The sequence below is a fragment of the Perognathus longimembris genome, chromosome 10 (assembly GCF_023159225.1).
Source record: "Perognathus longimembris pacificus isolate PPM17 chromosome 10, ASM2315922v1, whole genome shotgun sequence".
NCBI classification, from domain to species: domain Eukaryota; kingdom Metazoa; phylum Chordata; class Mammalia; order Rodentia; family Heteromyidae; genus Perognathus; species Perognathus longimembris.
The window spans coordinates 20,444,836-20,469,774 of NC_063170.1; the positions used below are offsets into that span (position 1 = coordinate 20,444,836).

Here is a 24,939-nt window from a genome sequence, read left to right on the forward strand (position 1 = left end):
CCCTACTGTTTTAGAACTCGCTTCAGACACAATGGCCTTACTGTGTTCTGTGTCATGATAAAATGAAAAGCTCACCCTAGCTTTGTTCTGCACTTGGACTGGTCCACAGAGGCAGGTCTCTGGGCCCCAGTACTGCAGCTACTAAAAATGGACTGGTATTTACAGAGTTCTTGCTGGTTTAAGAGTTAGCCAGCGTCAAAATGAGGTTCAATACTCTTAATCGGGAAGATTGTCAAAATCTCCATATCTTGTCATTTGCTGCTTAAAACCTGTCACACCAAGCTGGGTGCCTGTAATCCTAGCTACTCAGGAGGCTGACATCTGAAGATCATGGTTCGAAGGTAGCCCAGGCAGGAAAGGCTATGAGATACCTATCTCCAATTAACCAACAAAAAGCCAGAAGTAAAGCTGTGGCTCAAGTGGTACAGTGATAGTGTTGGACAAAGAAAGCTGACAGGGCTCAGGCTCTGAGTTCAAGCTTTAATATTGCCAGGGGAGGGGGTGGCAATCAACCCACCACCAACACCCCCCCTCCCCAAGCAAACAAAATCCCCTCCCCCCAATGCCAGGCCTTAAAATAAACGTTCAGCCCTCTTTCCCATTGTGGTGGATTCAATAAAAGCCACTGCAAGGTGTTCTCTGTCCTAGTCCTTGGAATCTGTGACTGTTACCTAATTAAGACACAGGCCAGGCTGGGTGCTGAAGTTCATGCCTGTAATCCAAGCTACTTGGGAGGCTGTGAACAGGAAGAACTTGGTTTGAGACCAGATGGGGCAGAAAACTTGGAGATCACTCCCTTTCAACCCATAGCAGGGCGCAGTAGCACATACCTGTAATCCCAAACAGTGTGGGAGGCTGAGATTGGCAGGATTGTGGGGCCAGGCCACCTGAGGGAAGCTGGCCACGGCGGCATGGTCCTGTGATGCCAGTCAAGTGTGGAAGCTTCAAGCAGGTGGGTTGCGATTGGGGCTCAGGCATGCACCTGGGCTGCAGGGGACACCACAGAGCTGGAGACATGGCATAGCAGTTCTGTGAGACCCTGGCCAATGCCAGGCCCTGAGTTCAAGACCTAGGACTGGCAAACAAACAAAAAGACCATTCTCAGGCAGTTAGTTGAAGACTCATCTGGGCTCTGAAACAAAATATAGAAGAGGTGTGGCTCAGGAGAGAGAGTCTGCTTCAGCTGCTTGAGGCCCAGATTCCATCTTCTGAGAAGGATCTTCACAGATTCAATCAAGTGAACAAAGCAGGAATCCATTATCCTGGATTACATAACAGAGTCCCTTCCTATTTAACTGCAAATGTCCTTACAAGACAGAGAGGTTTTTTGGTTTTATTTTATTTTTTACTTTTCTGCCAGTCCTGGGGCTTGAACTCAGGGCCTGAGCACTGTCCCTGGCTTCCTTTTGCTCAAGGCTAGCACTCTGCCACTTGAGCCACAGCACCACTTCGGGCTTTTTCTGTTTATGTGGTGCTAGGAGTTGAACCCAGGGCTTCATGCATGCAAGGTGAGCACTCTACCCCTAAGCCACATTCCCAGCCCCAACACAAGAGAGTTTTTGTGCAAACAGGAGGAAATGGTTTGCCCGGCCATGGTGGCTCAGGCCTGAAAGCCCGACTACTCAGGAGACTGAGATCTGAGGATGGTGGTTCAAAGCCATCCTGGGAAGGAAAGTTCATGAGAGGCTTATCTCCAATTAACCACGCAAAAGCCCTGAGTTCAAGTCCTAGTACAAAAAAAAAAAAAAAGAAGGGAGGTGAAGAGGAGAGTCAACCTGTCCTAGAGTTAGAATAGCAGTGGTGAGATCCTGAATCAAGGGATGTCAGCAGCCACTAGAAGAATCTGGAAAGTTCTCCTCTGCAGCCTCACCCGGAGGGTGCAAAACTTATGCACTCTGACTTTTGGCTCCATCACCTATATTTGAGATTACTGGCCTCCAGGATGGTGAGAATCAATCTCTGTTGACACCAGCACAGCCGTCCACATCGCCCCGGGCGATGGATCTCACGGATACAGTAGCCAGGCTCACTCTCGCTAATCCTGCTCGAGCCCCTCCGTTCCCAGGGGCGGGGGTGGGGAGGTGGGGTTCTGCTCCTCATCGCACCGGGGCGGCGGCCGGCGGAGGGTTAAGGGGGCGTGGTTATGGGCGTGGCAGGCCGGGAAGTGGGCGGGGCCTTCCGGGCCGGGCGGGGCGTCGGGCCGCACCTGGCGGCTGAATCCTCTGGCGCCGGCGCCTGGCGCAGCTCTGGCAGCCGCCGCGGGAGCCCAAGTCCCGGAGGAGCCGTGCCGAGCTCAGCCACCACCGACGAGGGCGGCGTCGCGGCCGGAGCCGCCATGGCCGAGTTCCCGTCGAAAGTGAGCACGCGGACCAGCAGCCCCGCGCAGGGCGCCGGCGTCTCGGTCTCGACGCTGCGCCCGGACCCGGACTTCGTGCGCTCCAGCTTCGGGGTGCTCATGCTGCTGCAGCTGGTGAGCGCGCGCGGGCCCGCGGGCTGGGGGCGGGGGGTGTCTCCGTGCAGACAGGCGGGCCACGGGATTCCCGGGGGCCACCCCCATTTTGCGCCCAGCACATCGTCCCCCGCGCAGGCTCGCGCGCCCCGACGCCTCGCGCCTACCTCGGGGGTGCTTCCAGGATGGGCGCCCCCAAGTTCGCCCTGCAGTAGTGTCACCCCGAGGCCCTCTCCCCCCGGCCGCCCCCGCGAGCCCGCTCTGCGCACCCCTGTTCTGGGCGCCCAGGTGTCACCGGGTCCATTCAACACCTGCTGCGATCACTGCGCCTCTCTCGGCTTTCTGGTTTTCCTTTCCTTCTCCGTGCTAGTCTCGTCTCTCGCGCTCTCGCTTTCCATCCCCCCCCCCCAGCCCTCCCGTGCTAGGCAAAGTCCACCTACTACTCAGCTCCTAGGGCTCCGCGTGGCTGCGCCCAGCGCCCTGCCTGAGCCTCCGAGCCAGGGCGCTTGGGACCGGATCCCTGGGCTCCCTCGTCAGCCAGGCTTGCGCTGGGGGCATCTGCGAGGCGTTAGCTAATTTGGGAAGCCCAAGGGGTCCAGAAAATCCCGCCCCACGCTAGAGAGAGGAGCTTGTGGGAAGCAGAAGCCTGACTCCCACCACCTCCCCACCCGGGTGCAGACCCTAGCCGTGGCGGACCAGAGGGAACATCCCACCCAAGGTTGCCAACCTGGGGTGGCAGCCCTTCTTCTGGTCTGGGTGCCAGATGCTCGCCTGCCCATTCTCGGGTGGAGATGGAGGAAGACTTGCGTCCATTTCCCCATCCACTGAGTGTATTTTCCCACTGGCCCCTTCCTGCTGGGGGCTAGTAAGGCAGCCAGGCCCGGGCTGGGTTGCTGGTTGGTCCCACTGGCGAGATCCCCAGGTGGAGATGGGGCTTCCTGCTCCAGCCTCTTGGGGAGCCCCCTCCTCCTCCCGCTGCTTGCTACCTCTATCTAGATTCCTCAGATTTCCTTGGGCAGCGCCCCTCCCCACCCAGCCTCTGAATGCTTTGCTGATGTTTGTTTAAAATGAAGATTTTTAGAAGATTTGAATCTCAGGAAGTACAGCCTGAAATCCACATTTTAAACCTGAGTAGCTTCTCTCTCTCTCTCTCTCTCTCTCTCTCTCTCTCTCTCTCTCTCTCTCTCTCTCTCTCTCTCTCTCTCTCTCTCTCTCTCTCTCTCTCTCTCTCTTTGCCTTTGGTAACATTCTCAGTCCTGGAGGGTTGATGCCCTCTTCTGGGACTAGTAGCCTCAGTTTCCTCACCTGTGGAATAGGTATGAAAAGGACCTCACAAAGCCACAGTCCTTCCCCATTTCCAGTGGGAAGAGCCACTGCACTCTTTCTGCCATGTGTGTGGGAGGACTGGCTGGGGAGGAGCTTGTGGCTTGTGAAAGAGGTGTAAAAAAAAGGGGGGGGCCTGATCAGAGTCACTCAGGAAGCTGAGATCTGAGGATCACAGTTCAAAGCCAGCCTGTAGGAAAGTCCATGAGCCTCTTATGTCCAATTAACCACCAAAAAGCCAGAAGGAGAGCTGTGGCTCCAGTGGTAGAGCTCTAGATTTGAGCAGAAATACTCAGAGAAAGTGTTGAGGCCCAAAGCTTAAAAAAGGGTCCTGGGTGGGAGATCTGGTGTGCAGCCGGGGAGGCTCTGGAGGAGGGGGCTTTTGAGCTGGAATGTTACCCAAAGCTGAGCCAGAGTAAACAAGGCACTGTGTGAATGAAGCTGGAGATAGGAGAGCTGGGCGGGGTTAAAGGGCTAATTTCTGGGGGTGGCCTGAAGCCGAGGGTACCTGGCACCTCTGCCCGAGGTGCAGTATTGGTCACCTGGGTGTTCTTGGAGCAGCAGGGACTGGGGCATCTGTGTGGCACCTGAGGGTTCTTGTTGGGTAGCCCCTTGTGGACAGGGCAGGAGCATTTTGCATCTGAACAACGGAAAGCCCAACAAAGGGAACAAAAGAACTAGAATAATAATAGGGCCCTCCATGGCTTGGAGGGACCATGGAAGCTGCCTGTGGAGTGGGCTTATGGTCTTGATTTAGGGAACCCCTGTGAGCTCAGCAGCCCAGCATGGAGCACCTGGTCCCCTGATACCAATGCAGACACAGGTCTGGGTCTAATGTAGGTCCCACTGGGAGCCATGTAGTTGAGCTGAGCTGCTGGGTGTGCTGATTGCCAGGGACAGACAGGCTGTGAGGGTGGTACCCCGCGCCCGGGCTCCTATCCCCCCAAGGAGTTCTGAAGACCTGCAGGCAGCCCGGACCTCTTTGGAGAAGCTGCTCTGAGCTGTTTCTGTGGCAACAGGCAATTCCACTGGATCTGAGACGGGGGTCCACCCTGCAAGGCCAGAATTGCTTCTACCAGCCAGGCCCATGCTGGGCACTAGGCCCATTGACCACAGCTTCATGTCCTTCTGTATTTGACAGATGAGAAAACTGAGGCTCAGAGGTAGTTCTTAAAAGGCTATGTCCCGGCCATCCCAGAGGACCATGCGGAGATAATCACAGACAGGAGAAGAAGGTTCATAAGGAGGTTTATTAGTGGGGCCATAGTTCCCACGGGAGAGGGAGCTACATGGCCCTTATCCAGGTGGCAGTTTCTCTCTCTGGGGGTAAAGGGGAAGTAGGTAGGTAGTGAGTAGGAGTGGCTCATTGGGTATGGGTGGATCTGGGGGCTAGGAGGAGGAGCTGAGGACCTGAGGCTAGGGAAATGCTAACAGTTCTTTTGCCCAAGATCTCACAACCTTGTGAGTTTTCTGACTTTTTTGGTGCATGTTCTTAACTATGACACTATTCTGGCTTGTTATGAGCAGTTAGGAGCCCAGGGCCCCCAGCTTCTGAGATTGTGCTTCCTGAAGGTGCCCTGTAGAACCAACCTCAGTATTTCTCAGATTTGTTTATTACCCTCTTCCCAAAACTGATTCCAAAAAGAATATTAGATGGGGTTATTAAGATTGTAAGTCAGAAAAGTTCATATATTTCTAAAGGTTGATGATAGAGCGAGGAATTGACTTCAAAGACAGGTAATATGATGTTACCAGGAGTCTGCTCCTGGTTCATGGTTGAGCTTCCTGGTAACCTGAGCAAAAAGGGAACCAAGAATATATGCAGCTAGCCTTGAAACAAGGAGACCGACAAGTTTAATCCAGAGACAGATCTTTTGGACATCAAACATGGAGTCAGTCCTTCATGTTGCAGTTCTTCATGAAGCCAGGGAGTGAAAGAATTTTGTAGATAGGGTGGTTAACTGGTGTAATACAAAGTCTGATAACCTATTTATTATTATTATTATTATTATTATTATTATTATTATTATTTTGTCACTAATGGGGCTGGAACTCAGAGCCTGGATGTTGTCCTGAGCTTTTCTACTCAAGGTTAGTGCTCTACCACTTTGAGCAACTGCATCATTTCTGGTTTTCTTGTGGTTAACTGGAAATAAGAGTCTCACAGACTTTCCTGCCTGCGCTGGCTTTGAACCATGATCCTCAGATATCAGCCTTTTGAGTAGCTAGGTTGACAGGTGTGAGCCACCAGCGTCTGGCATGTCTGTCAGTTTTTAAGTTCTGAAATCCTCCCTTGGGCTGGGAATATGGCCTAGTGGTAGAGTGCTTGCCTGGTATACATGAGGCCCTGGGTTCGATTCCTCAGCACCACATATATAGAAAAAGCCAGAAGTGGCGCTGTGGCTCAACTGGCAGAGTGCTAGCCTTGAGCAAAAAGAAGCCAGGGGCAGTGCTCAGGCCCTGAGTTCAAGCCCCAGGACTGGCAAAAAAAAAAAAAAAAAATCCTCCCTTAGCTGTGGGGAGGAGCTACTGATAAGAAACAAGGCTCAGGGAGGGCAAGGAGCTGAAGGAGCTTGTCCAGTGTCACACAGGAAAGAGTAGCCTCCCACTAAGAGACAGGACTCACCCAGATCTGGCAATCTGAAACCTGGCTCTCACTGTGCTTCCTGTTTGTTTTTCTCTATTTGGGGGATGAGGTTCCCGTGCTTTAGGACAGGAGAGCAGCTTCAGGAAGGAGGCTCATCGGGAGTCCCTTTGAAGGGGTTCCTGGCAGAGGTGAGCTCTGAAGGAGCTAGGTAGATGGAAAAATGGGATGCGGTGGTGCATACCTGTAATCCTAGCACTGAGGTAAATTGAAGAAGGATGGTCGCTACTTACTGTGTGGCCAACCCGGGTTACATAATAACAAAAACAGAGGCTGGGGGAACTCAGAGCAGATCATTGCTTGTATCAACCTATGCAGGCAGAAGGCCCAGGATGTGGAAGCTGTGTGAAAGCCCTGCAGCAATGGTGCCATTTGTGCTGGGCACCTTTGGGCCTTCCTTGCTTAGTGTCCTCCCTCCGGGTCTGGTGGGGTGGGGAGGGACACACTGTTCCAAGTTTTCAGGAGAATAAACAGATCAGAGGCCTCCCCTGCTACCAGATCACACGAATCCCCTAGATCTCAGTGGTTTATAAAGTAGCGCTAAAACACTGACTAGTGCAACAGGTCTGGACACAGCCTAGGGTTTGAATCCTGCCTCAGCCCCTTCCAGATGCAGGATTTGGTGGGGGGGGGGCGGGGATTTTGAGGACTACACAAAGTCCTGCCCACAAAGGGAATGAAAGACAGGGCTCACAGGGCCTTGAGATCCTGTGGCTTTTTTTTTTTTTTCCTGTTGGTTGTGGGGCTTGAACTCAGGGCCTGAGCTCTTTTACTCAAGGCTAATGCTCTACCACTTTCCGTCACAGCTCTGCTTCTGGGTTTTGAGAGGTTAAGAAGATAAAAGTCTTCTGGAGACTTTTCTGCCCCAGTAGACTTCGAACCACAATTCTCATATCCCAGCCTCCTGAGTAGCTAGGGTTACAGGTGTGAGCCATTGGAGCTCCATCGCAGGGCTCTTTGCAAGCCTAAGAATCCAAGGACTGAGTCCTAGACAGAGGCTCCATTGCCCCCACACAGGGAGGCCAGTCACTGGGAGTGGAGGGAAGTCTTCCTCCTGGTGACCTCGCTTCCATTCCAGCCCCAGCAGGCGGGTCAGAACCCCAGGGAGGGCACTTGGACCTGGAAGGGGCTGCCTGCTTGTTGAGCTCCATGGAATGTGAGCAAGGGCTGTGCTGGGACTCGCCGCCTCTGTAGCACCGAGACTCAGTGCTGTGGGGTACACTAGGGAGATGCATGGTCCCCATCAGCATTTTGGGCCCCAGGGCTCCCTGAGCCTGGTACACAGGGCCCTGCTTTGTCACTTTCTGACATATTCTTGCTAACTATAACTACCTAAGGGGTGTGTGTGTGTGTTTGCGCATGCACGCATGTGTGCACACACGCATGCCCATCCTGATACTTAACTTTAGAGCCTGGCGCTGTCCGCTTTTGTGCTCAAGGCTAGCACTTTACCACTGAGCCACAGTTCCACTTCCAGCTTTTTGGGTAGTTAATTTGAGATAAGAGTCTCACAGGGGCTGGGAATATGGCCTAGTGGCAAGAGTGCTCGCCTCGTATACATGAAGCCCTGGGTTCGATTTCCCCAGCACCACATAAACAGAAAAGGCCAGAAGTCGCGCTGTGGCTCAAGTGGTAGAGTGGTAGCCTTGAGCAAAATAAAGCCAGGGACAGTCCTCAGGCCCTGAGTCCAAACCTCAGAACTGGCAAAAAACAAAAACAAAAAAAGAGAGAGAGGGCCTGGGGATATGGCCTAGTGGCAAGAGTGCCTGCCTCATATACATGAGGCCCTGGGTTAAATTCCCCAGCACCACATATACAGAAAATGGCCAGAAGTGGCGCTGTGGCTCAAGTGGCAGAGTGCTAGCCTTGAGCAAAAAGAAGCCAGGGACAGTGCTCAGGCCCAGAGTCCAAGCCCCAGGACTGGCCAAAGAGAGAGAGAGAGAGAGAGAGAGAGAGAGAGAGAGAGAGAGAGAGAGAGAGAGAGAGTCTCACAAGCTTTCCTACCCAGGCTGGCTTTGAACTGTGATCCTCAGATCTCAGCCTCCTGAGTAGCTAGGATTACAGGTGTGAGCCCCCAGCACCTGGCTGAAGTTGTCCTTGGATCACCTTCAACGGTTGGATTTTTGCATTTTAAAAAAGAGCAATGTTTTTATTCTTTATCAGTAAATTGCATGTGAGATTTCTGTATGATGGTAAAGCTCTGTCACCTTCTTTTTAACTATGGTAGGGAGTATCTGTCAGTTGTAGGGCTTGAACTCAGGGCCTGGGTGCTGTTGCTGAGCCTCTTTGTGCTCAAGGCTAGTGCTCTACTACTTGAGCCACAGTGCCACTTCTCGTTTTTAAGTGGTTAATTGGAGATATAGAGCCCGGTACCAGTGGCTCATGCCTGTAATCCTAGCTACTCAGGAGGCTGAGATCCGAGGATCTCAATTCAAAGCCAGCCCTGGCAGGAAAATCCTTGAGACTCTTACTTCCAATTAACCACCAGGAAACCAGAAGTGGAGCTGTGGCTCAAAGTGGTAAAGTGCTAGCCTTGGCTGAAGAGCTCAGAGACAGTGCCCATGCCTGGACAGAGCCCAGAGTTCAAGCCCCATGACCGCAAAAACAAAAACAACTGCAATAAACCACACACAAAAGAGCCTCCTGGGGACCTTTCTGCCAGGGCTGGCTTCAAAACCATAATTCTCGTATCTTAGCCTCTTGAGTAGCTAGAATTACAGGTGTGAGCCACCAGTACCTGGCTTGATTTTTTTTTTTATTCATGGACCCATTGTGAGTTTGTAAAGTTGTTCTATTCTTGCTCATGGCTGGCACTCTACTACTTGAGTCATGCTTCCAGTCCAAACTTTTGTTTTTTGAAAAAAATGTAGAAATATAACAACACTGAAATGGTACAAAGGGTAATTAGCAAAATGTGATCTCTGATTACTGACTCTAGCTGCCCTTACCCCTAGATCAACCCTGATAATACTGTGAATGTCTTTGTAATTTCATATCTTTATTTCCATAATTTTAATTTTTAATAGTATTGGCAATCAAAACCTGGTAATCTTACACATTCTGGGTGAGCAGTCTATTAGCTACACTCCAGCCCCTTCATTTTCAATGTATTTGTTTTTTTAAATTAAATTTTATTGACAAGGTGTTATACAAAGGGGGTAGTTACATAATAAGGCAGTGAATACATTTCTGTGATATCTTACACCCTCATTTTTCTTTCCCTAGATCAAGTAGGCATATATACTATATCCAGCGTACCAAAATCATATACAGTAACCACATAGGGTACGCCACAGGATCAATGTATTTATTTAAATAACAAAACAACAACAGAATGGAAGACTGCCCTGACAATCTATCTCCTTTGGGAGGAGTAGACCCCTTTGGTGCCTCCTGTTTCCTACACATTTGAAGACTGTGTAAGGTGAGGTATGCAAATATGTGTCAGAATATGCAAATGGAGAATGCATCTGTGGGAGGAGTCATTTCTCCCCATTTATGTGTCTGTGAGCTGCACATTGCCTTATTTGTGCCCTTTTCATCTTGGTGCAGGAGCTGCATAGCCTCCTCTCAGGCTGTGATTGGAGCTAGGCCTTTGGGTGACAGGAACTTGGAATTTTCTTTTCTTTTTTTTTTTTTGCCAGTCCTGGGTCTTGAACTCAGGGCCTGAGCACTGTCCCTGGCTTCTTATTGCTCAAGGCGAGCACTCTGCCACTTGAGTCACAGCGCCACTCTGGCCTTTTCTATATATGTGGTGCTGAGGAATCGAACCCAGGGCTTCGTGTATACGAGGCGAGCACTCTACCACTAGGCCATATTCCCAGCCGCTGGAATTTTCTTTTCTTTTTTTTTTTTTTTTTAGTTTTGAAAAGTTTTATTTGAGAATTACATAATTTCAAACATCTTCCAAAATACAGTTTCCTAGATCACTACAAAAGAAAGCCAATTCAGTAAGAAATTAAAATCATTAAATATATTTCACTAGTATATACATACAGAATGCCAAGCAATAATATTTAGCTCTGGAATGTGTACCATGTCTCTGTCCTCATTCATTAAAGGCTCAACCTCAGTACTGTGTATAGAATATGTACAATAGACAAAGTTCAAGTACAGAAGTTTGACCTTTAAACTCGGCTACCTCAGTTTACAGCTGTGGTAGTTTGTCCACTGGCGTGTCAAATTTGAAGTCTGAAGGAAAGAGATCTTTTCTTAAAAAATGTTTTTTAAATTTATTTTTGTTCAGTTGTGGAGCTTGAAATCTGGGCTGGGAGCTGACCCTGAGCGTTTCTGCACAATGCTAGTGCACTACCACTTTGAGCTGTATCTCTATGTACAGTTTTCTGGTGATTACTTGTAGATTGGAGTCTCATGGACTTTCCTGCCCCAGCTGACTTTGAACTGCGATCTTCAGCTCTCAGCCTCCTAAATTGTTAGGATTAAGTGTGTGAGACACTAGCACCTGGCTTTCCTTTGTTCGTTTGCTTCCCCCCCCCCCCCCCCGCTCTTTTGTACCCTGCTACAAGGAGTGGCCTTGCACATGGCACCAGTGCCCCCATTTCCACAAGTTAGAACGTGGATCAGTGAGCAAGTACACTTGTGATTTGGATAGAGGTTGCCACATGCCTTCTGTGCAGGTCACAGCTGTCCCCAGGTAGGTTTGTCTCCACAGCCATCCCAGCTACTGACAGGTGCAGGTGCAGGTGCAGATGGAGATGCGTCTCAGTCTGATAAACCAAAATGGCTGGTCAGTGGACTCACTATACCCATCCTCTGAGATGTGAGGTTGACGTTTAGAAAATGTTTCAGAGCTTCTCGCTTTTTCTTGTCTGTCTGCTCCACAGACAGCTTGGCTTTGTCTTGGCTTTGTCTTGTCAATTGCTAGGAGCGCTGGAAGCTGCTCAGATTATTTTCTTCCTACTTTGCTCTTGGTATTTTTGATGATGGTTGCTTTAGTTTGCTAAGGGCTCCTAAGGATTTCTCTTTTTCTTTCCTTGTTCTTTCTGGCTTCTGGAAATTGAATCATAGTGAGCTTTTTCCACTATGGTAGTGAAGAAGCTCTGTGCAGAGCTCTCGAATCTTCTCCACTCATGGCAGCTGGGGAGATGGTTTGCAGGAGCAGCCTCAGTGTGCGCTAGCCATGCTTAACGCCTCTTAACACCCAACAGTGCAGCCTTTCTCCTTGAGGACGTCTTCTAAGTGGATGCCTGAGGCCGCCCGAAGTCCTAATGCAAACTGTGTTCACCTTCCCTCTCTATCTACCTCCTTTCCTGGTGGTGGTGGTGTGGGGATTTGAAATCAAGACTTTGAGCTTGTTGGACAACCACTTCCATCTCTTTCTATTTATACTGGCCCTATAGATGTGCATTATAGTTATGCACTGGACCACACGGATGATAGTTTTATTCATAAATTGGACACAGAAGAAAGTAATAGCAACAGTTAATAAAATGCAACAATTATAGCAATGAGCCTTAGTAAACGTTTTCCATGCAATATTTTCTGGCTACAGGTACCTGGAACCACAGAAATCAAAACTCTGTGTGTGTGTGTGTGTGTGTGTGTGTGTGTGTGTGTGTGTTTTGCAGTAAAAGAGAAACTCCAGAATCGATTGACCAAGGGCTCTGCTTAGAATGTTTTAACATTGTTACATTTCTTTCTCCCCTCCTCACCCCACCCTCCATTGCTTTCTTCATTATTTTTTCAAAAACAACAACAAAAAACTATCCTTAATGTACATTGTCACTCTAGTCTACAATGCTTATGTCCTCTGTGATTAACTGTCAAACAATTCCTTCCAGATGAAGTGATATATACATATACATCTCTTTTCTTTTGCTTAGTGTAATCTGTTCCTTCTTTTCCTCTAATCCCACCCCCCCACCCCCCCACTCCCCCCACCTCCCCCCACCCCCACTGCCCTTGAGTTGCTTAGTTTGTTCTCATCAGTGCCCATTGCAGCAGTTGGGCCCTTTCTACTGTATTGCTCCCAATTTTCCATTCATTCAGCGCCCTCCTCCCAGCTTCTTTCAGATGTGCAGCTGTGTACATCTTTCAGTTTCCTTTTTGATTAGAATTACTTATGTTAAAAGTCAGTCAGCCAAGTGTCTGTGGCTCACGCCTATAATCCTAGCTATTCAAGAGGCTGAGGTCTGAGGGTCATGGTTCAAAGACAGCCTAGGCTGAGAAGTCCCTGTGAGACTCTTTTTTTTTTTTTGGCCAGTCCTGGGCCTTGGACTCAGCCTGAGCACCCTCCTTGGCCTCTTCCCGCTCAAGGCTAGCACTCTGCCACCTGAGCCACAGCGCCCCTTCTGGCCGTTTTCCATATATGTGGTGCTGGGGAATCAAACCGAGAGCTTCATGTGTAGGAGGCAAGTACTCTTGCCACTAGGCCATATTTTCAGCACCCCCTGTGAGACTCTTATCTCCAACTAACCACCAGAAAACCGGAAGTAGTGCTGTGGCTCAAAGTGGTAGAGCGCTAGCCTTGAGCAAAGAGAGCTCAGGGACAGCACCCCTGAGTTCAAGCCCTATGACCACCATCACCACCACCAACATCAACAACAAATAGGCCCATCAGTGGGGGGCTGCTCAAGTAGGCCTTCCTGCCCTGTGTAATGATGGACAGTGCCTGGGCTGCGGTGGACTGAGCTTGCACAACCACATGTGAGCATTTGTGTGGGGGAAACACAGATATGACTCCTTACCTGCAACTGAAATTGTGCAGTGTCCAGGTGTTTTATCTTACCTTACCTGTCTCTTCAGACACCTTTGGATACAATGTCACAGGTTAGTGTGTCAGTAGTGAAAGATCATTAAGACTTTTTTCCCTCTGGGTATGGCAGCTCACATCTGTAATCCCAGCACTCAGGAGGCATGAACAGGAAGGAAGGTCACAAGTTTGAAGCCAGCCTGGTCTATATAGTGACATCCTGTCTCGAAGCAAAACAAAAAAATTAAAATAAATGAGAAAAGAAAAAGTGCAGGTGTTTTGTGGAGATGGTAAGGCTGTGAGGGAGGTGTGTGAATGCAGGCCCAGAGGGCAGGGCAAGGCGCGTCTCCTAGGACGCACAGCAGAAGCCTTGGTGCTCCTCGAGGTGCTAGGTGTCCCATGTGATTTTCCTGATCCTCTGCAAGTAGAAAGAAGCTATCCAGGTCCTGAGGTGGGGTCAGAGGTGGGGTCTGCAAAGCGGTCCTCAGGCAGTTGCTGATTTTTCTTGTCAGCTGGTGACTTGGAGTGAAGTTCAGTGCAGACCATGCCTGGTTTCCCGGCTCCCTGGTGATCTGGGGGAGCTGCACCTCACACTGTTCTCTCTGGTTGCCATTGGGTGGTAGTGCACTGGGCTGTTTGTCTTGGCAGCCTAGTGAGCCCCAGCCCTGATACCCCAGCCTTGAGTTGGGGCAGAGTTGGCCCCTCCTGCCTGCCCAGGGAGGAGATGCCAGGGTCTTAGGGAGGCGAGGGCAAAGGTCAGCCAGCAGTCAGAGTGTGAGCTGCCCCAGAACATTCCAGCCTTAATTGAGTTCTCCCCCACTGCCATCCGGGTGAGGGAGGTAGGCGGGTCCTGGCTTCTTAGGGAAGTTGGGCTCGTGGAGTATGAGGGAGGTACCCTTGCAGGCTGTCCCAGCCCTGCCTCTGGCCTCCTGAGAGTTGGAGGCAGGGATGGAGAGTCTGGACCCCAGAGCTGTCCAGCCCCATCCTGTTCTCTGCCTGACCTCCTGCCATTTCCCCACCTTCCAGGAGCTTCCCTCCCTTCCCCTGAGTGACCCCTGGGAGGAAAGGAGGGAGGGAGGGAAGGAGGGAGGGCCTGGCAGCCAGGGCAAGGGCCTGCTGCAGGCAATGTATGCCAGGGCACCACCCTGGCCTTCTCCACCATGTTGAAGGCCCTGTGTGGCTACAGGGTGCTTGGTGCTGGGTTGCTCCTGTGGGCTTGGTACTGTGAATCAGAGGGAAGGGTGGCAAGCTGGTGAGGTGCGGGGGGAGGGGACAGAGAATGGGTGGCTCCAGGACTCGCAGCAGGCAGGGGTGCTATAAGGCCTGGAACCCCATCTAGAGCATGACAACCTCATCCGGGAGCCAGAGAAGGCAGCATGGGCCTGGAGCTAGGGAAAGTGGTCCAGCAAGCAAGTGGTTGGGTTTGGTTCCTCCCAAGGCCCATTTCTCAGAGGAGGGGAGGCAGGCAGGGGTCACCTGGGGCTGGGCTCTGACTTGTCTCCCAGGCTTCCTGGAGAGCTGGGTGCTCTCCAGTGCTCTGTCCAGCCCCAAGTTCAGCTCGGGAATTCCAAGGTGCCCCTCCACCCTCCCCAGGCACGAGGAGTGGGTGGTGTGTGCGGTGGTGTGGCCAGCCCAGGCGCCGGAGCCGCTGTCCCCTGCCCCTTTGTCTCTCACAACACAATGGGTGGCTTTTGGTCCCCATAAAGTCCCTTTCAGTGTAGGGAGAAGGGCCAGGCGGGGGTGGAGGCTGGGCCTGGGCAGGCCAAGTTCTGAGTGTCCTCAGGCTGCCCAGATGTGTCCTGAGCAAGGGGAACCCCAGGAAGGCCTCAGTTTCCTGCTGAGGCCTTCCTGTTGTAGGGAGAAGAAGCCAGGGGCTGTGAGAGGACTGGCCACCTTGCCCCCATCCAGCAACTCCCCCAGATTGCCTCTTCCAACACTTGTGCAGTTGCCCACATGTGAAAGTAAGAAATCCATGTTCTAGGGCTGGGGATATGGCCTAGTGGCAAGAGCGCTTGCCTCGTATACATGAGGCCCTGGGTTAAATTCCCCAGCACCACATATACAGAAAATGGCCAGAAGTGGCGCTGTGGCTCAAGTGGCAGAGTGCTAGCCTTGAGCAAAAAGAAGCCAGGGACAGTGCTCAGGCCCTGAGTCCAAGCCCCAGGACTGGCCAAAACAACAACAACAACAACAACAACAAAAGAAATCCATGTTCTAGTGTTTCGCACGGCTTGGTGGCTCTGGCCCGTGTTTCCAGCCATCACCTGCATGGTGGTCTTCTCCTGAGGCCTTCTCCCCCTCCCCCAGTCCTGTGTGGCCCTGAGTCCTCCCGACGGCCTGCAGCTCTGAGATGCTCCCCTCCGCAGTGCTCAGGGAGCACCTGCCACCCACAGACTACTCTGGGCTGCTGCAGCTTTGAACCTTCCCTCTCACAGTCTCCACATGGCAGCACACGTGACCTGCCAGGGGACAGGGATGGGCCCTACCCTCCCAGCGCCCTCCCGTGCCAGGTGAGGAACCAGACCTGAAAGCTGCACAATGAGCGCACCGGGGCCTGACAGTGCCTAGGAGTTACGGGGAAGAGTTGGGGCAGTGTCTTGTTCAGGGCAGTTGTCGTCACCCTGGTGGGGTTGCAGTCAATCCCTCCTAGGGTTTGTGACTTGGGCATCTGAAGAAGGCTGAAGAGCCATGGCCCTCAGACTTAAGGCTAAGCACAAATGTGTGTGTGTGTGTGTGTGAGAGAGAGAGAGAGAGTGTGTGTGTGAGAGAGAGAGAACAAACAAGGGCCAAAAGGGGTGAAGGGTCTGCTTACACCCCTCAGCCCATCAGGAGCTTAGTAAGTGCAGCCCCAGGGCCAGGAGTTTGGCCTACTGGCAGAGTGCTTGCCTAGCATGCATGAAGCCCTGGGTTCAATTCCTTAGTACCACATAAGCAGAAAAAGCCAGAAGTGGCGCTGTGGCTCTAGTGGTAGAGCACTAGCCTCAAGCAAAAGAAGCTCAAGGATAGTTGCCCAGGCCCTGAGTTCAAGCCCCAGGACTGGCAAAAAACAAAGTAACAGTAAGTGCAGCCCCAGAGAGGCCCAGCCCCTCCTTCCCCACCCCCCCAGCCCAGCTGCATTCTCTGTATCATGGGCAGGGCCAGCACTGCAGGTCCCATATCTGGGCTGGGCCCCAGTGCCTGGTACTTGTGTTTAGATATGTTTATTATCTCACTGAGCCCCATGACTGGGGTGAAGAGGAGGGGCTCAGACCCAGTTCCCCCTGCTTAGTCCTGGTAGAGCCTCTGAGGTGGCAGGGCCAGAGCCTGGTCCCAAGGAGTTGATAATCCATCCTGTCCTCAAAATCTATACCAAGAGCACACAATTGAATCAGCACACAGCAGCCATCCACAAATTCAGGAAAATGTCCTGGGCTGTCCTACAAAGTCCCATGCTTAGCTAACTGGCTTAAAGAACAGAAATGTTTTGTCTCATGGTTCTGTAGGTCTGAAGTCTGAAATTGAGGCTCTGACAATCCTCCTTATGGGCTTCTGGGGGCATCTGGCAGTCCTTGGCACTCATTGCCATGTCTTCACCTAGCCTTCTGTGTGTGTCTCCCATTCCCCCTACACCCTGTTCTAATACTGGGTTTGGGTTCAAGGCATCATGTACAAAGCTGGTACTCTACTCCTTGAGCCATACTTCCAGTGGCAGCTTTTTTGCTGGTTAGTGGGAGATTAACTTTCCCAGATTTGTCTGCCTGGGCTGGCCTTGAACCTCATGATCACTGGCATGAGCACCTGTGCCCTGCTCAAATTACCCTGTTCTTACAAGGACACAAGTCCTCCTAGTCCAGTGTGACCTCCCTGTAACCCCTGCACAGACTCTCTCCAGGTGAAGTCACTTTCACTGGCGCTTTAGTATTTATTATGCCCCAGGGACACCATTTCACCCACAACAAAAGGCCCCTGGGGAAAGCGGCTCCCCCCACCTCCTACATTGGGAGGTCTGTTCTTGGTTGGAACTTTGTGACAGATCTTCTTGGGCCATTCAGTGGGGATGTTTTATTTATTTTTGCCAGTCCTGGGGCTTGAACTCAGGGCCCGAGCACTGTCCCTGGCTTCTTTTTGTTCAATGCTAGCACTCTACCACTTGAGCTACAGCGCCAATTCTGGCTTTTTCTATATATGTGGTGCTGAGGAATCGAACCCAGGGCTTCATGTATACGAGGCGAGCACTTTGCCACTAGGCCATATTCCCAGCCCAGTGGGGAGGTTTTATGGAAACCTCTCTCTGTTGCCTAGTCAGTGAGAAATTCTTATTTATTTTAATTTTTTCTATTTATTATCAAAGTGATGTACAGAGAGGTTACAGTTTCATATGTTAGGCCTTGGGTACATTTCTTGTACTGTTACCTCCTCCCTCATTCCCCCCAAGAAATTAATTCTTTAGTGATGTAAAGATCTGTGAAGGTTCCTTTCTGGAACTGTGATTCACATTGGAAGCTAAGCTTCCTAACCCAAGTTCTTTAAAAAAAATACATATATATAATTTTATTGTTATTATTATGGTATTGTACAGAGGGATCAGTTTCATAAGTCAGGTAATGAGTATATTTATTATTTTCTGGGACAATGTCACCTCTTCCTTTGGTTGATTTTGTTTTTGTTGCCAGTCCTGGGGCTTGAACTCAGGGCCCGAGCACTGTCCCTGGCTTCTTTTTGCTCAAGGCTAGCACTCTACCACTTGAGCCACAGCGCCACTTCTGGCTTTTTCTATATATGTGGTGCTGAGGAATCGAACCCAGGGCTTCATGTATATGAGATGAGCACTTTACCAGTAGGCCATGTCCCCAGCCCCCTAACCCAAGTTCTTTAAGCTTTCTAGAAAGCATGGGAAATGAGGCTCCCATACCCCTGAGATTTCCAGGCAGAACTGTTTGTCTGCAGCAAGGCCTGTTTGGGAAGCAGCTGCCTGGGAGTTACAAAGAAAGGAAGAGGATGGGTGGGGGGAGAGTTTGGCTCTTTGTGTGTGAGAGAGAGCGTGTACTTGAGAGAGCTTCTACGTAGACACCTACAGAAACTTGAGCAGAAGGGCACCCACATATAACCCAAAGGGCTACATGACTTCTGTCACCTCCCTGCCCTCCCTGATCTCTGCTCCCATGTCACCTTACCTGTGAGATCTTCCTGGGCTCTTTTCCCACAATGACATCAGGCTCCATTGCCTTCTTGTTCCCTTCCACACCCACCACACTTCCTATGAACCACCGGAGTGTGCTTGCGTAGGGTTTTGCCTGACTCTGCTCTCTACAGAGGGGCCTCCAGGAGAGCAGTAGGTGCAACAGCAGGGTTTCAGAGGGGTGCACTGAGAGGCCTGGACTGCGAAGGGCATTTGGGCTGTGGGAGGGTTGTGAGAGGAAGGGGGGCAGCTGGCAGGTTGGATTCTTCAGACTCGCCCTCTGCCTCCCACCCCACTCCCCAAGTACCTACTGACATTTTCCTATCTGGGCAGTGGCCACGATAGGACAGGTCCTCTTACCCCACATTACAGCTAGCCAGAGGCCACACAGGATGGTGTTCTTGTGGGTCTCCCAGTGGGCAGGGTCCAGGAGGTCCCACAGCTTCTGGAATTGGGGCCTGGGTCTTGCCACCTTGACAGGGCCAGAGAAGGGGACAGCAAATTTTAGGGAGCCCTGTCCAGAGCTAGGTCTCCCTGGGAGGGCTGGGGCCAGGAGAAACCAGTCTATCTGGTTCCAGTGGTGGAAGGGACCTTCCCAGCGGTAGGGCTGGGAGCCAGGTGGCATGGCCGGAAGGAACACATTCCTGCCCTTTATCTGCCATGCATCTCCCTCAGGCTAGATTTGCTGGTCTCAACCAGGGGTGGGGTAGCTGCAGAAGGACAGGGACAGGGGGTTCCTGGGTGCCCGGCCCTGCCTTAGGAGGCAGCCCAACTGCCTCAGGTTTTATGTCTCCCAGGTCCTTGAGAAGGGCAGATCTGGGTTCTAATCCTATCTTGCTTTTTACCCATGGTGACAACAGTCATGTCTCTGATCATCTATTCAGAAAATGGGGTGACATGCAGGGAGGGATATGGGAGGCACTTCCCGTTCCTGTCACAGAGTGGGAGGGGTGACTTGGGCCTCTAACAGCATGGGATGGCTAGGTGGCAGTGGCGTGGGCATGGATTGGTCTTGTTTGATCTTCTTGTTTGCGCCACCTTGTCTAACCTCCTTTCAGATCTCCACATTGTCCCCTAAAGGCCACTGTTACCCTGGAGTGCCTAAGATGTGTCCTCCATAGTATTGGTTCTGAGCAGCGGCCTCGCCCAGGGCTGAGGCTTGTGCTGTGGTGTGTCTCTTGGGCAGGGTGCCCTTGGAGTGGATGAGGCCTGTTCTTAGGCATCCTGCCTTTTTGTCAGTTGTGGGGTTTGAACTCAGGGCCTGAGCACAGTCCCTGAGCTCTTTTGCTTAAGGCTAGTGCTTTGAGCCACAGTGCCACTTCCAGTTTTCAAGTGGTTAGAGATAAGAGTCTCATGGCCTTTCCTGCCTGGGCTGGCTTGGAACTGTGATCCTCCGATCTCAGCCTCCTGAGTAGCTAGGATTACAGGTGTGAGCCACTGGCACCTGATTATACAGGCTGTTGTTTTTTTTATCCCACCTCCGTTACTTTATGCCCAGCCAACTCCCAGGGTCGTGCAGGTGACTTGATCTTCCTTTGACAGATTTTCCTGGGTCTCTCTCAAGGCGCAGGCCTGTACTGAGTGGTGGGGTGCAGCCGGAGATAGCTGTGCACCTGCCCGTGGGGAGCTCCAAGTCTGGGGAAGAAATACTACCTCACATAGTGGGCCTGCGGCATGAAGGTTCTAGAACTCTGGTTGCGGGAGTAGGAACTATCATCTCCCACATGACACCCCATATCACACAGCATAGTAGGGGTCAAAAAGGAAGGAGTAAGAGTGGCCAGGCAAGGGCCCTGGCACAGAAGGATATAGTGGGGACCAAATCAAGTTTGTGACAGGAAAAAAAAAAGCCAAGGCCAGAGGCTAGGCCTGCGGCTTTCAGCTGGAGTTGGGGGGCTCTGAGAGACTCTATCTTGTCTCCACAGGTGCTGGGGCTGCTGGTGTGGGCCCTGATTGCTGACACCCCATTCCACCTGTACCCTGCCTACGGCTGGGTGATGTTCGTCGCTGTTGTCCTCTGGCTGGTGACAATCGTCTTCTTTGTCCTCTACCTGTTTCAGCTGCACATGAAGTTGTACATGGTGCCCTGGCCACTGGCGGTAAGTCTCACAGGCACTGGGGGTAGCTCCAGGCTGGCCCCTCTGGCCTCTGGGTGACCACAACAGGCCCGTTGTTTACCCTTCCATAATGAGGAGCGGGTGGGTAGAAGTCTTTGCTGCCAGCTCCCCCTCCGGCTGTCCTGCAGAGTTAGGGTTGGGGGGAGAGAGATGGTTCTGGTAGACCAGCTTTCTAAGAGCCATGCTTGATCTTGCATCTGTTGAGTGGATTCAAACGAGGCCATCTAGATGCTTGGAAATTCTTTTCCTTTTCATGGCCAGAATTTGTGCCCGAGTTGCCTGGGTTGGTTGTCAGTGGCTGGACTTTGGGCGGGCAGCCCTGTGGTGACGGATGGGCTGGGGAGTCAGGAGTGGCCCAGGCTGGGGCCTGGCTTGTGTATCCTCCTGCCTCCAGAGAGGCTGGGCACCCCTTTGCTTCGAGGCAGCCCCAGGATGGATGGGAGGAAGCGTCCTGGAGAGCCAGAGAAGGCGGCTGCTGGGGTTTTCTCTGACCGAGAAGCCTCTGCAGCTGGGGTCTAAGCCTTTCAGTGAGCTGAGAGGCACGTGGTTACAAGACTAGGCAACATTGTCTACGATTCAATGACTTGTCAAACCAAGGAAATGTGAGTCACCCTCAAGACAGAATAGGCTTGTTAGACCTTGACATCACTGGCTGGAACCAGGCAGGCTCTGCAGCAGTTGCTGGGGCACAGTTGGCAAGAAGGTGATTTGGGGGCAAGCAAGTGACAGCCCGCCTGCAAGCTCCCTACCCCACGACCCTGGCTTCTATGGAAGAGGTCCATGGAGCTGAAGGTCTCCTGCCTCTAAGGCACGGTTGGGCTCTGGCACAGCTGTCTGAAGATGCCCGCTTTCCAAGGCCCCAGTAGCTGGACACTGTGTCTAGGCTCCTGGACCAGTGCCGGGCCAGGCAGGGAAGGTGGGGCTGCCTTTGGAGAGGGATTGATGGGCAGCCCAGCCCATGTGGATCCTCTGGTCAGGGCTGCTAGTCTCAAAGGGTCCAGGCAAGATGGTAGGCCCGGAGGGGCCTAGAAAACAGCCTATTCTCTGCCCTAGGGACCTGCTTCTCAGGCCTTCTGGAGGTGCTGGGGATACAGGTCCCTTGGTGCCAAATCCTTTATATTACGGCATTGAGGAGCCAGCTCAGGGCCCTGTGTGTGCTAGGCAAGTGTTTTGTCACTGAGCTGTATTTCTAGCCCCAAGAGTTTTTATTGTTTTGTTTTTTTGTCAGTCCTGGGGCTTGAACTCAGGGCCGGAGAACTGTCCCTGGCTTCTTTTGCTCAAGGCTAGCACTCTACCACTTGAGCCACAGCACCACTTCTGGCTTTTTCTATATATATTGTGTTGAAGAATCAAACTCAGGGCTTAATGTATATAAGGTGAGCACTTTGCCACTAGGCCATATTCCCAGCCCCTCCCCATCCTGCCCCAGAGTTTCTAATAGGAAACTTTTATATAAAAATGTTTCCATATGAAACCTAAAATTTAAACCTTAAAAACATAGAACTATAGCTGGGTGTCAGTGTCATACCTATCATCCTCATATTTAGGAGGCTGAGACTTGAGGATCATGGTTTAAAGCCAGCCCAGGCAGGAAAGCCTGTGAGACTCGTCTCTAACTTCCCACCCAAAAAAGCCTATTAAGAAAAAAGCAAAAACCTAGAAGTGGGGCTGTGACTCAAGGGGCAGAGCACAAAAGCTCAGTAACAGCACCGAGGCCCTAAGTCAGAACTCCTTCTAGGAAAACAAAACAAAAAAGCAGTTGAGGGCCACCGGTGTGAAGACTGACCTGGCTCACAGGTCAAGTGTTTCCCAGGTGGATGGATCTGGATGGGGCCTGACTGCAGTCTGATTTAGTGTCTTTGAGATCATGACTTTGGGGGTTGCCTTGAGCCTTGGAGGTGGCCAAAAGGAGCTGTAGATTCTCCCCTGGAGAAAGATGAGTGTGACTCCCCCTGTAACCCTCCTCACCCCCTGCCCCCAGCCTCAGGCTTGGCCTTGGTGCAGGGAGGCAAGGCCTTAGCCCTGTGTAGATATAGAGGTGGATTGCAGGGTTTGCCTGGCACTGCCCTGCCAGGTCATTCTTCAAGCTTTCCCACTGTCCCACTTGGCCTCAGGGGAGTGGGTCACACTTCCTGCCCTGTGAGTCTTACGTCCTTTCCTTCTGCTTCTGCCAGCTAATGGTCTTTAATATCACTGCCACCGTTCTCTACATCACTGCCTTCATCACCTGTTCTGCCGAAGTTGACGTGAAGTTCCTGAGGGGCAGCCGGCCTTATAACCAGCGCGCAGCTGCCTCTGTGAGTATGTCCCCAGGGCCCCCAGCCTCTGCCCCTGGGTTCATTCAGGCACTGGTCATCTCCCGGCACTACCTGAATGCCCATGTGGCAGTGGAGTTTAGTGAATAAATCTGGAGTGGCTTGTGGTGGCCAATGCAAGTTGTGGGTGGGCTGTGGAGCTCTGCTGAGAATCAGATGTGCCACACTGACTTGGGGTATGCCAACTACAGACCCTCCCTTATCCCTGGCAGATGCACATGCAAAACCTTTGGGTTTAAGCCCTATGCGGGGACTTGTATTCTCTCTCAGCCAAGTCCAAAATTAGGCTCAGAGACCCAGTTATCCCCATACCTGTCATGCTTGTTCACAAGGCTTGCATACTTGGCTGCAGTGAGAAAGAATGGCCTAGACCAGGAAAGTGGCTCAGTGTGGCACCTGAAGTCATGTTATGCCAGGGTAGGGAACCTGTTGGGCTTCCTCACGTTACCTGGTGAGAATTTTTAAAAAGCAGTGAACTCAGGTGGGTATGGAACACCTGAACACAGATACAAGAGGTCTGAGTATAGAAAACTGGTGGGGCAGGGCATGGTAGTGCATGCCTATAATACCCACACTTGGGAGGCTGAGACAGGATGATAAGTTGGAGAATATCTGAATTATACAGTGAAATCTTGTCTCAAAACCACTGAACAAGAAGCCTCTGGGTTAGCGTTGGATGCTACTTTTGTTTTCCTTGTGATGCTAGGGATTGGCCAGGCAAGCCCTTCCGACCAGAGGTATAGAGGGGGCTTTGATCCTGCTACTTGTCACATCCTGACACACCTTGCCTATGTGGGTTTTAACTGCTTTGCCCTCTCAGAATGTAATGCCAGCCTTCTCAGCCACAGCAACCAGCTGTCAGATGAGGGGGCTGGCACTCTGTCCCGTGGCCTCCCAGGGCTTCACTGAGTGATCACTGGGCCCCTTCTCTCCTCAGTTCTTCGCCTGTCTGGTGATGATCGCCTATGGAGTGAGTGCTTTCTTCAGCTTCCAGGCCTGGCGAGGAGCAGGCAGCAACGCAGCCACCAGTCAAATGGCTGGTGGTTATGCCTAAGCCCCTGAGCTGTGGCCACACCAGTGCAGGGCTGCCTGTGAGCCCGAGGCCCGGGCCCTGTGGGGTCAGCGCAGCTCCCTGCTTATGGGACATCAGCTCTCCGGCACTCCTGAGGACGCAGGCCTGAGATGGTACCCACGTGGGTGTGGTGAGACGGCCTCATCCCCCTTATTCAGCAGAAGGTGACGGGGGATGTGGGGCTTTCTCACCCGCAGTCTTGTTTTGAAGGACCTCAGGCTCCATGGCTGGGCCCACCCCTCCTACTGAGCTCTAAACGCACTAACAGACTCCAAGCCTGAGCCCCGAGCCACCATAGGATAAGCTAACAAGCAACACAGATACCATAGTCTGTTTCCAGAGAGCCAAGCCCACCACCCTTGCTTGAGTCGGAGCCGCCCTGGCCCTCCCCCAGGCCCACGCATCACCCAGCCAGACAGCCTGGTGACTTCCGCAGCTGTGATCCTCCTGGGGAAACAGTGCCATTCATGCAGACTGCATCCCAGGCTGCTGATTAAGCCCAAGGGAAGCAGGAGGGAGGGAACAGGACTTTGCCTGGTGAATTGTCAAATGGTTGGTGGTGACTGGTTTTTTGTTTTGTTTTTTACAATTTAAATAAAGATGGAGGAACTTATTTGGAAAAGATGTTGGAATCATGACTGGATGCCTGTAAACTCCAGGAAGCTGTAGATGAAGACTGCAGAGGCCCCAAAATGCCTATGCTAGGACAGGCCACGTTGTGGAGTTTCTCAGAGCCACCAGCTGTCCTGAAGGAGGATGGATATATTTGCTGCCAGCTCTGTCTCTGGCCTAACGTGTCTGAGGTGGAGCTCAGTGGCAAAACATATATATGATTACTGTAATCCCTCCATACCACACCTCCAGATTTGCCATCCTTGCACTCATAGGAGAGACTTCAATAACATTATGTACCTTCACGTGTGTGAAGCCTAGAGATGTCATCATCTAGGTGGTTGGCTTACATGCCTCAGCCGGTAGACAGCGGGCAGAGGGCAGCCCAGTCTTGAGCTGATTTTGTCGCTACCATAGAAGCAACGCCCTCTGAATAAAAAGCCAAATACACTTCTAGGCACCCTATAGTACTCCTGAAAAATAGATATCAGTAAGCTGGGTGCTGGTGGCTCAGGGCTGTAATTCTAGCTACTCAAG

General features: G+C 51.8%; 1 protein-coding gene across 1 annotated transcript; it reads left to right on the forward strand.

Moving 5' to 3' along the window:
- Window positions 1–2,210: 2,210 nt before the first annotated feature.
- Window positions 2,211–24,403, forward strand: LOC125358406 (plasmolipin). The gene is made up of 4 exons (XM_048355522.1): window positions 2,211–2,470; window positions 20,212–20,385; window positions 22,578–22,700; window positions 23,656–24,403. The coding sequence occupies exons 1-4, from the start codon at window positions 2,336–2,338 to the stop codon at window positions 23,770–23,772; spliced, it is 549 nt and encodes a 182-aa protein (XP_048211479.1). The 5' UTR covers window positions 2,211–2,335; the 3' UTR covers window positions 23,773–24,403.
- The last annotated feature ends 536 nt before the right edge of the window (window positions 24,404–24,939 follow it).